Consider the following 12,157-nt stretch of genomic DNA (forward strand, 5'->3'; position numbering starts at 1 on the left):
ACTCAATTTCCTCGAAAAGGAAACCTGGTATACACTTTAAGCCTCTTCGGTTGCAACACAAATTACATCGTACCTTGCATACAGTGCATACCATAACTATTTTACATTACAGTTTCAATCACTTATACGTGCTTCTTATTTCACGTGAAATAAAATTTAAGTTTAATTCCATTTTGTATCTTACTTTCATTTATTCTGTAGTTATATAAAGCAACACATATATTAATAAGCAACGTATTCTACATACAGATTTGTACAAATTTCGTAGCATCAATCCCCAGATATAAAGATCCTTTTTAAATCAAACGATTAACGAAGAATATTTTTTAATTGAGTCCATTGAAGAATGTTATATAAAATGTCATCTACAAAAAATCTAAAATCTGACTCATAATAGAAAATGAATTAAAAGAATTCTAATCTATAGAATTATATAGAAGTTCTATACATACAAAAAAGCTGACAGTTAATAGATGTATCAAACAATTAATATGAAAAAGCTACGAGTTTTTCGACATAAAAATTTCATAGTCATAGAATTACAAGTATTCCATGTTAAAAGAAGTACTTTTACAGAATTTAATAGATAACTTTCCATAACTCATGCTATCAAGAAAACTTTTCACAGTTCAGAACCACAGCAATATGCTCGCCAGTAGAATCCAAGCATCCAATTGCTACGAATCATTTTTAATACGTCACGTAGATTACAAATGATCCTATTATCACGCGGAACGAGTTGGTAAATGTTCCAAAACGACATTCCCATTTCTGTTTCAGCACACTCTAACGGGCCACTGTGGGAAGGTGATGGCGGCGAAGTTTCTTGGCGAGCCTTCAAAAGTAGTTACTGGCAGTTACGATCGTACCCTAAAAATTTGGGACCTGCGTAGCAAAGCGTGTAAGTAACCAGTGCCAAACAAATAGCAAGCGTTTAGCGTACACAGTACACTGGCGCACTCTTATCCTTAACCGTAACCAGAACGTTGTTGCGCTATAGACAGAAAATAATGTACTGCATTACCGGTAATCACGCTCCTCATTATTGCCATTAGTCATGAATAATGCTAATATGCTTACTAGCGTCGTGGGACAATAAAAGGTGCGCGACTCTACCTCTTCGTATGTACGCCTATTACGAGCCATAAGTTTGAGGCCACCCTTAACTGTATTGTACGTGGACGAATTGTTTTAAGAAAATTGAACGACTGTTACAGAGTTTACTAACGACTGTAAAATTAATCACCGTGTTGTAGGTTTGCGTAGAAACATGAGATAAATTGCTTAATCCATTATTTGTTATCTCGTATTACAGAGTCTATAAATGACAGTAGAATTAATTAATAGGGTTCACTCTATTAATTATATTATTTATATTATAATTTGTATAATTTAGATAGTTCTTATATGCATTATTTATATTATCAATTAGCTAAATTAGTTAAATAGTTCTACCTGTAGATAGAACTATGGATACGTAGAAATATCTTGTAGTAATTTGAAGAAGCTAGTTCATTTTTATGATTACAATTATAACATGTAGTATCTCCACCAATGGTTGTCTCTTTTTTTTCCTTTACGTAATTGCCTATTTTCTTTCTTAGATAGTTATGTATTTTTTCTTCTTTTTACATTTGAAGTACTGCGATATTGCCTCGTTATCGATACGTGAACTAGATCTTGTTAGTTTAATCCGTAGTGGAATAAAAATAAGGCACTACAAGTGGAACAGGTCAAAGAATTCAACATGATATATATACATATACGTTCTTCAACCATTAAAGCGTGAAATTAATGCGAGCGAATGTAGAACTACTATTATCATTGTTTTCGTTTGAAATTCTTCTACGGTTTAATATTCCAATCATACGCGTTTTAAAGTATCCTCAAGATAAAAATTTGTACTAGTTACTGTATCCACGTATTTGCTAAATTTATGGTTTCTGAATATATAAGGTAATCTAATAATTTTTAATACTTATATTTTATATAAAAGTAAAATGTTATTTTCAGTTTAGGTATATAATAGTATTGAATTATTTAAAAATATTTCTAAATAATTTATAGATAAATTGATAAAATAAATTAATTCTACGTGTTTTAATAGATTACAATGTCTCGTTATATTAATATAATAGGTTACTAATATAAAAAATTCTTTGCAAGTGGGTAGTTCAATTTCCTCGCACCTTTATATTCGATTCTCGGCATCTTCTCCTTGCTTTCCCTTATTTACGAGCGCCCGTAAAGCCATTACACGCCTAATTCGAATCATCAGGAGGCATAACGTTGCCGTAATAGAGGAATCTAAAATAGCGTCGACGATATTGTGCGATAACTTTGCCGGATTATGATACATAAAAGAGAGATTATTTCATGTAAAAAAATAAAAAATTCTATTGAATATAAAAAGAGCTTCATTTAGCGTGTCTATAATGCTCTTATTTAATTTATAGCGTGATTTGCGCCTAGCATTATGGTTATAGCTATTACTTAAAATCAGAGAATAGTGAAAAATACATAAAAATGTTACTGACATTGCTAAGATTATTCTATTCCTGCATTTAGTAACAATGTCACGCGTAAGAAGTGTTACCAAAGATTTCTCAAACGAGACGTTGGCTCTGGGCCAAAATGTCCATAGACTACGTATCGGTGACTGCAAGAAGTTTGAGGTTCAGAAACAACAAACATTACTGAATCAAAAACGGTCGAAAAATGGAAAGAAAGTTATTGACGTTAACAGAGAATACTTCGGCAACTGGAAATATTTCAACGTTTAAGAATAACGACATATTTTGTTCATAAAATACATAAAGTGTGGAATTAAAAATACAAAACATTTTTTCTAGACCTAATATAAGCTTAACGTTCAATTGTTGCGTAAAAGTATTCTTTGATCTTCCAAGTCATTAAACACTTTCACACACTTTCAAGCAAATATAAACTTCACCACAATGACCATAATAGTTGTCGGATCATATTATTTTTATTTCGCTAGTAGTTCGTCACTGATTATAATTTAATGCTCGAACTTTGGAATCTTCTTAAGGATTTTTAATATATTCGGTTGGAAGATGACTGGGTCGTAAAAGGATCGAATAAAAGTGATCTTTCGTTGCGTCGTCACTTCGTGAGATTAATTAAGACGATAACGTTCTTATCTGCAGTTAGCGAAATCTTTTCGAAGTTGCTTCAACCTGCAGTTTTCTTGTCGGGAGACGAGCTTTTGTTCTTGATCAGTGACGGCTCTAACGGATGATGTTTTTCGATAAAAAGGACTCGATAAGAAATTGGTAAATTCATGCGGGATGAATGCGCCCATTTTCAAGGTAGATGGGACGAACGATTAAACGGAAGTTCCGACAAGAAGAAATTTAATTTAGATCAGCTTGTAACGAGACAGCCTTAATTCTGTTCCACCGGTTTTAATATAAAAGTTTGCGAAGTTTTTTGAATAGATTATTTGGCGAATCGCCTAGTGTCTTAAACTGAATATTTTAGCGCGAAAATTTTAATGAAATGCAAATTGCTTGTATACAGACCGTTAACGAAGATGTATAATACGTGTCGTTGTTGGCAAGGAAATTTGATTTTTATTTTCCTCTTTTTTCTTTCGAACTGTATTAAAAAGAAGCGTCACGTAATATTTTTAATATTCATGTTTTATTCTCCACCTAAAGCAGTGAGGAGGTTTTGAATTTTCCCTGATATTTTGTTCTAAAGAATGAAAGCAACGTAATCAGGTAACAAAAATTTGCGTGATTTTTGATGCTGTAAAAATAAGATTATCCACGTCAAGTTTTATGCATGTTCTAGATTCGAACTTGTATAAATGATTGCAATTTACGATATTGTATTGGATGCGTGCATAAGTTTATGTAGATACTTCTGTATAATTTATTTGCAAAAAAGAGGAATTGCAAAGTTTACTGTACGGTCACTAATTTTCCTATATTCAGGTAAAATCTCTGCAAAAGAAAATAGTAATACAATTTTTTATCGGTTCAAGAAAAAAAAAAAAAGAAAACGATTAAGAGAATAGTGAAAAGTTATGATACCTATGAAATATATCCGCGGTACAGTGACGAAAATGCTTCGACGTGATATATTTATTATCCAAATATTTACCTAGAACGGTCAATAAATATCGGAATTATTTTATAAACCACCCTCGCATAGAAATAAAACCGTTAGTTTCCATCTATAATATCAATTTGTGCGCACGCGGCAATTGTCAGCCGTTTAGGTGAGAAATATTCTGCTTAATAATGCCTTCAAAACATGATTTCTTTTATTTTATTTTTTCTTTATTAGATGTCATCTGTCACCTCTTATTTCTCGATTTGATATATCTTCCCATTGCAAAATTTAAAAAAATTACATATTCTTCTTTATATCTACTCTATAAAAGATTTCATTTTTAAAACAATTTTTACACATTTGTCTCTTTACATACTCTCATGATCTCTGTGGCTTCTATGTAGGTTTTCAGATTTGTTTCAAACCTTACCAACACAACCGTGATAATCCTGTCTCATTACGTATAACGATAATTTTGTATAACATGTAATATATTCATAAAAAATTTCTAAAGGTATCCGAATATTTTTGCGAGCCATTGTTGACGAGACTTTACGTCATGCAATTAATTTTAAAACGAAATTATAATGTTTATAACGGATAGAGTATTTCACGGTAACAGTTAAATCTCTTTTCGATTATTTACCTACAAGTTCTCTGTGGACGGGTCGTGTGGCAACAATCTCGGCAACTGTGGGTAAATTTCGCTATGATCCTTCAGTCGAATCTTGCAAATTAATACGACCGGTGTACTATCATCCACGGCAGGCTACATCGTGTATCCTTTGTCAATAGAACTCCACCTACCATTGGGGGCCGCACATCACCCACAACTTCGGCTACCTCTGTAGCAATGTTGACCAGAGTGTAAATCGATATCTCGAACGGGGTTCCTCGAATGATATGGTTTCACGAGATTAGTCAACCGTCCATAGGGATCGAATTGTAAATCCTGCATACATTTGCAAACTATTCATGCCTTTCGTTGGTTCGCGCTTCATATCGGTTGATCATGTCCATTCACCTCGTTCAATTTACTTTTCGTACCCTTTAAAGTCGCCCCTATTTGCTGAAAGAGCCTCACCTACTCTGTACTTCACCGCGGCGAATAGCCACTTTCACCCCGCCACTAAATTATCACTTTTGCCCCTTTCTTCAAAGCACCGCTTATCACGTAAAGATCGCGGCTTGAAAACGTGCAAGGGTCTAGCTATATACCGTCGCTGAATCTTCAGCTACGATCTGTATTTCTTTTTCGGTATACGATCGGTTTCGAACGGTTGTAAATAATCGGCTTATCCCTTTCTAAATCATCAATCCGATAATAAAAATCCTATTCCACATAATTTCCCTGGAAATATAAGGTGTTTCGGTGAGATTGCATAACGGAGAAACGAATAATTTTTTACGATAAAGGTGAATCGAGGCAATGCGATAAAATTGACACGAGCGAGATCACGATTTCTGGAATATCAATTCCCAAATTCGATCTCGAGTTTGATTTAATACACCGCAGCTCATGAAAATATTTGAATACTCATCGAATTTTATTATTTTATTTTTACCTATTTTATTATTATTTTATTTTTTATGACTTATTATATCTTTCCTCAAATCTGCGAATATCACTCATATTACGTACACGTTTGTCCAACGACCGCTGTTTCTGTGTACTTTCAAACTCTGCAGATAATCCCAGTCATTCTGAAATCACTCTGTACAGCAATACTGGAACGGAGGATCGTGTACTCGTTCAACGCAAAAAGTGGAGTTCTTTTGCTAAGTTGTCCCAAGCGGATACGAGCACTCGATGAATCTAAACGCGGAAAGGCGAAACTTCAATCCTTTTTTTTTTTTTTTTTCAAAATAGTGCAAGCGTACTAGCGCGGGCTCTTCTTTTTTCTCTTCCAATTCGACGTTCCCCTCTTTCTTCTCTTCTTTCGTATATGTTCTTTACACGTATAAATATAAAGCTGGTTTAGTAAATCCAGTAGGACACACTTGAACCGTTCGCCGAAATTTGTACGCTTTCACGAGTTAAATCCAAGTTAATTTCACATAGGCGGAGATAGAAGAACCGGGTGCAGGTTGATACACACAGACACAAGCCGGACATTCATTTTGGTTCAGGGTTCTCACGCTTTTGTTGTGAACGCGGTCCTACGGGCAAAATAGTGAAAACCAAGCCCGGTGCTATCACAGAAAGGCGGACGACGGTGGAAGAGGTGTACAAAAGTTTAGCGCAAATAAATCTCGCTACGCAAGGAGCGGACAATGGAGAACGGCGTTGCTGAAAGCGCGTTTAAGCGTGAATTATTGTTTAGCCAGGACGCTTTAAGACAAAAACCGATGCTTAAAGTGGATCAGCTGTTTTCTATCGGATTATTACCTATCTCTCTTCTTTACTCTTGCTATCGTTTTGTTAATGTTTCGCAGCTGCATCGGCTTACGGATACAACTGCTACGTTTCTTCCATTTTAATTGGAGTATTCCTGTTTATAAACAGCAAATAATTAGCAGAGCCAGAATATCTGGAAAGAGAGATGAAGATTTATCACTTAAAGTGGTATCATTTTCTTATCTTCCTCGTCTTAAATAATTTTGGGATAATGGATAAATGGATTATAGTAATTGTTCCATTCAGAATATTTGATATACCATAAAGTCGGAGACTAATGTACTTTCGTATAAATAAGGGATTCAAGTTTTGTATCGTATATTCTGTGTTCAACTTTTTATATCTTCTCTGTTAGGGAATTCTAGGAATGCTCATTCATTATTTAAAATACCAATGTATGGAACGTAACAAATAGTTTATTTCGAAATTTACTGGTTCCTCAATATTATCTTTAAATTTATATAGCAAATTTATATCATTGTATCTTTATTTACAGACTAAAACTCATTAATTCGTTCTCGTTACTTTTTAAGTTAAGTTATCGTACATATTCTAATAAATAACGATTGATGAATAATGATAAATGGCGTCATTAGCTGGCAGACAGTAATTTGTTTCCTGTTTTAATAACTTTTTGCGATTCGCTCATGGTTATATCTGAAAGATCCATTACTCATTCTTGGAAATCATTTTATACCATATGTATGCTTTTATGGCAGATGAATTGCTTGACACAAGTCGTTAGAAATGTAGATTAGCCTCAAAAACTCACAAAAGAGAGCGTGTTCGCGAGATTGAAAGCGCTCGGAAACTCGCGTTTATAGTTAACTGTAATCCATTGAGAACCCTTCTCAGCTAATACGGGTAGCAGCAGGAAAAGTGAATCGACGACGAGAAACGCTTAGGTACTTTAGACTGTACTTCAGTTGCTCGAATCCGGAAACTGTTGCTGTTTGCAACGTGTAACGGAGGAAACGGATACAAAGGGCATAAAATGTGTCTATAAACTTCGCGTAAATGTATACGAACGTGCAATTAATACTTACGCATCAGCGAGTTCTATAACTGAATAATAAGAATTTAGAATTCGGTTGATTTTATCAAAGTAAATTATAATTATATATCACTGGAGAAAGTAAAATAAACATAAGAGTTAATTTCTATTGCAGGTTATCAAAGAATCAATTGAGATTAGAAATTACTTTTATATTCAATATATTTGTTATATAAATTGGACAATATGTCTCAAAGGGAATGTAATTGCTACTGTTAATTATACTAGTTTTATATTATACCATATTTTCTTGGATGTAATATCTAATACCTATTTACAACGTATAGTTATTCTTTACATCTTTTTCTCTTAATTAATTTATATACGTATTTTTACACATATTTTCAAATTTACTATTCTTTTTTTTATTTTGCATAGAGAAATTCAAAGTAAATATGGCAAAGGAAATAGGCAAAGTATATACATATATTGTGTTATACTTACGACATCGATATGTTCTTTCAAAAAATTTACCTAAATTTGCATTTAAATATCTAATAAATATCTTATTATTTGCATTTAAATATCTTTAAATATCTATAATAAAGCCTTATGATAAAGATTATTCGAGAATTCAGTAGTCAATTATTGGGTTTGGAACGGGGAAATCACGAATAGAGTTCAACAGCTGACCATGCCCAAACTGTTCATTCGTATGATTGCAAATTTTACATAGAAATGCCCGTTTTACGTTGTCAATGGTGATCTATATTAAATCAAAGATGATTTACTAGCCGATCAATTGGCTTGTCGAACTTACCGCGACGATACGTCGCGTCGGTTATTGATATCGCTTGAGGCACTGTGCTTCCTGTGAAGATGGAATTACTGGGTCCAATTACTTCATGGCGATGCATCATACCCGTCAACTTAGGTGTACCGACGTAAGCAGATTTTATGTGAATACAGAAATACACGATGTGATTGAAATTTCAGATGTAGAAACGATCGCATCTATTCTTTCTAGGGTATTGTAGTACACGTTACAATGTACATACATATTAAATATTACAAAAGCAGATTTTTAATCATTAATTCTTCTTCTAGATAAAATATGAAACGTACAAGACCACGAATATAAAAATAAACACAAAATAGTAAAAATTATCGTCTAGTAAATATTCATAGGTACAGTTGTTAAATTATTATTCGAATGTATATCATATGTGTAATAATTTTTGTGACATAAATAATTAATTTAATAAAATACCTCAAGCAACTAAACGTTTTACAAAATTTATTTTCAATACAAATATTTGATGTCAGTTGAATTTTGTTTTACAGGTATAGAGACAAAGTTTGCGGGTTCCAGTTGTAACGATCTTGTAACTTCTGATGGTGCTGGTTCTACAATAATTAGTGGCCATTTCGATCAGAGAATTAGATTTTGGGACACCAGAGCCGAGTCCAGTTCGAACGATATTTTATTGGAAGGGAAAGTGACGTCGCTAGATTTATCTCGTGGTAAGTTTCCTTTCCAGATACTTTGTATAACTTTCCCTTTCCTGTCATGGAGTTATCACCCCTAATTCCTGGAATTGCTTCTACGAAGCGAACGTCGTTGTTGTTGGTAACGCTTAGTCGGTGATCACCTCGCTATTAATTAGTCACCGAAAAGATATATCATATTTTTTACTTGATAATCATACGACTATTTTAATCGAATTCGTTTGATTTTTTTCATTGAGAAGTTTCTAAAAATATTCAAACATCATTATTTAACGCCATAAATATGTAATTAAAATATTCGTGTGATTTTCTTACATAAGCTTAAATTTGAAGAAAAGACCTGCGAATAAAATCCAAGAAATGTTAGAGGCATCTATTTTATCTAAACAATTTTTAAAATACTTTGTCATAAATTACTTTAAAAGAAATTTAAAATTAATAAAGAAACTGTGACAATTCTGTTCCAAGAACTTAATTCTAGAATTGACAATGATTCTTATAAATTTGGAATAATGAAATTACTTGATTGGTAAAAAGCTACAAACAATCATGCACAATTTACCTTGACTAAGTGTAAAATATTCTAAGGAAACTAAGTACGGTTACAGTTTTAGTTGAGGGAACTTGAGAATTGTCTGTTCTATGAACACTGAAAAGTCTATGATGACATTTGAAATATTCATATCCAGAAACATCTGTTAGGTTGTCATACTTATTAAAGAATTCTTTGGGAATATGCAGCTCGCGTTTCATTAATTTCGGCAAAGCGAGAATAGAACACGAATGAAACGATATTGCCAGAGACTGTAGAATTCTGCTCGATTACATCGCGCCAGTTTAATGGTTTTCCTTTATCATTCAACGTAATACATTATGTATACTTCCATTAAAGTATAATGTACCATTTCTTAGGAAATGTGGCCGGTAGATTCACAATGAAACCTTTCTCGAACGCCACCCCATAAGATTTATGCGTCTCGAAAAGGAATTATTTACTTAGCATCTCGGTGCATTTCAAGCTGTAGTAAACGTATTTTTTCCTCTCCTTACGTACTCCTTCTTTTTGTCGCCATTAGAATAATAGAGCAACACCGCGGAAACTCCACCGCAACATGAAGTAAATGCAATCAGAACATAATCAGCGATTATGTTTATTCAAACAGAATAGACAAGCTGTTGTATTGCTAACCGTATTAGCACAACCAATTTAACTTTAACATTAACGACATGCAAATTCAAATAGCGGCACCTGCTTGTTTCCAGATGCAAATTACCTTCTGAGCTGTGTCAGAGACGATACGTTAAAACTCATTGATTTACGAATGAAGAAGATCATTGGATCATTTAGGTGAGTATAATTTTATTATGGATCTATTTAACATTACACGACTTACAAAGTGGAATGCAGAAGTAGAGAAACGGGCCTGTTACTTGTTCGATTTTGTACAATTTTATATAATTTGAGCTTTCAAGACTCGAACCAAAACATCTTCAGTTAAATATATTTTAAATTCTTTATTCGGTTTCATAGAATTTCAAAGATTTTAATGTTTGATTCCTTTTAATAGTTACGTGCAAAGTAATGTAGTATCGTACTTACACTAATATCTAATAACATTCTGGGGCGCAAATATCACAAGTATCATTTCAACAAACATTTAATTTCGATGAAATCGTTGTATTAAAGAAACAGGAAATTAATTACGTGCGTTACTTTAATTTTTAGTGCTGATGGGTTTAAAGTCGGCTTTGATTGGACGAGAGCTACTTTCAGTCCAGATGGCCAATATATAGCAGTTGGTTCTTCGGATGGATCCGTTTTCATTTGGTCAGTCGCTACCAATATGATTGAAACCGTGCTGAAAAACCATTCGTAAGTAACTCTTCTATATAATTAGTAATGATTAATCAACGCTACTAACTCAAATCTAAACGCATCTTTTTTTAATTCGTCACTTGAAATTATTTAGTACTATGACGCTGTAAAATAATTCAGTTATATTATTCATAATTGTTACAGAAGCAATAATATACAATTAAATACAATAACTTCAAAGTAACAGAATATTTAATGATTTTATATAGTACCGTTTGATTTTTGAGCTAAATAAAATCTTTCATTTAATAATTCATGAAATACAGTGATATATATTTTCAGTCAAATTTACAATCTAGTTATGAAAATTTAGGTGATTGAAATTTATGGGAATATGTAAAACACTCTTTTATCTATGTATTCATTATTTATACTTGTATTACGAATATTAAAATGGTGGATATTTGTTTGTCAGAAAATTTGTTAATTAAACTCACTTATCATACGTAATAGAATATTTAATATGTATTTTTCACACTGTATTCTATGAATATGTGAACTAATTGAAAAATTCTGACGTCACCTTCATAAACTTTAGAAATAGTTTTCTACCTTTTTTCTGTAATATTAAAATATACTAAAAATTGAAATTATAAGTCAGTATCATTGAGAATATTAGTATTCCGTATCAGTGCCATATTGATTACAACCATTCATATCAAATTGCGTAATCAGAAATGAACCTAATTGAATCGTACAAGTATATATGTAGTAACCAAACACAGACCTGAAGCAACGATTGGTGATTCATGTTACCAATTCAAACTGTACGGTATAATCACTTAGATTAATTTCATTGTGTTTGGTTTAATCGAATGAACTTAGGTTTACTATTAATCGTACCAACCGTGTTTCTACACCATCTTATTCATTACTCTAATTACTGTTTCCTGTATAAGATAGATAATTGTTTCAAAAGCTTATCTTGAAGAAAAATTCATAAATTTTCATATTATCAGTATAAAAAGTTAATTCGACAACGACAACTAAATGGCTACTTTTAGTCATGAGTTATTTGGATAATTACTATTAAACTAGTATTATAAAATATAGGTAGTATTATATACACCATTCCTATTTTTAAATGAAATATTTCATAATTTATTTCAAACTATTAGATATAGTAAGGAAATATTAAAAATATTAATATTTATCAATTCTTAGGTGCTAATAATTTTTGTATTTATTATTTGCATAATATTCTTAGCACAAACATATTTTTAACACGTGTTTGAATATCAATAGTTTTAGAAGATTGGTTGCTTGCAAAAAGTCAATTCGCTCTTAGGAAGAAGTT

General features: G+C 32.4%; 1 protein-coding gene across 1 annotated transcript in view; it reads left to right on the plus strand.

The window, feature by feature from the left end:
* Nucleotides 1-12,157, plus strand: part of LOC132905981 (autophagy-related protein 16-1) — a 602,908-nt gene that overhangs the window by 564,835 nt on the left and 25,916 nt on the right. Inside the window, exons 8-11 of the mRNA XM_060957792.1 lie at nt 781-901; nt 8,820-8,999; nt 10,248-10,332; nt 10,711-10,857. Of these exons, the coding sequence (XP_060813775.1) occupies nt 781-901; nt 8,820-8,999; nt 10,248-10,332; nt 10,711-10,857 (533 nt within the window). The remainder of the gene's footprint in view (nt 1-780; nt 902-8,819; nt 9,000-10,247; nt 10,333-10,710; nt 10,858-12,157) is intronic.

This window comes from Bombus pascuorum, chromosome 4 (genome assembly GCF_905332965.1).
Source record: "Bombus pascuorum chromosome 4, iyBomPasc1.1, whole genome shotgun sequence".
NCBI classification, from domain to species: domain Eukaryota; kingdom Metazoa; phylum Arthropoda; class Insecta; order Hymenoptera; family Apidae; genus Bombus; species Bombus pascuorum.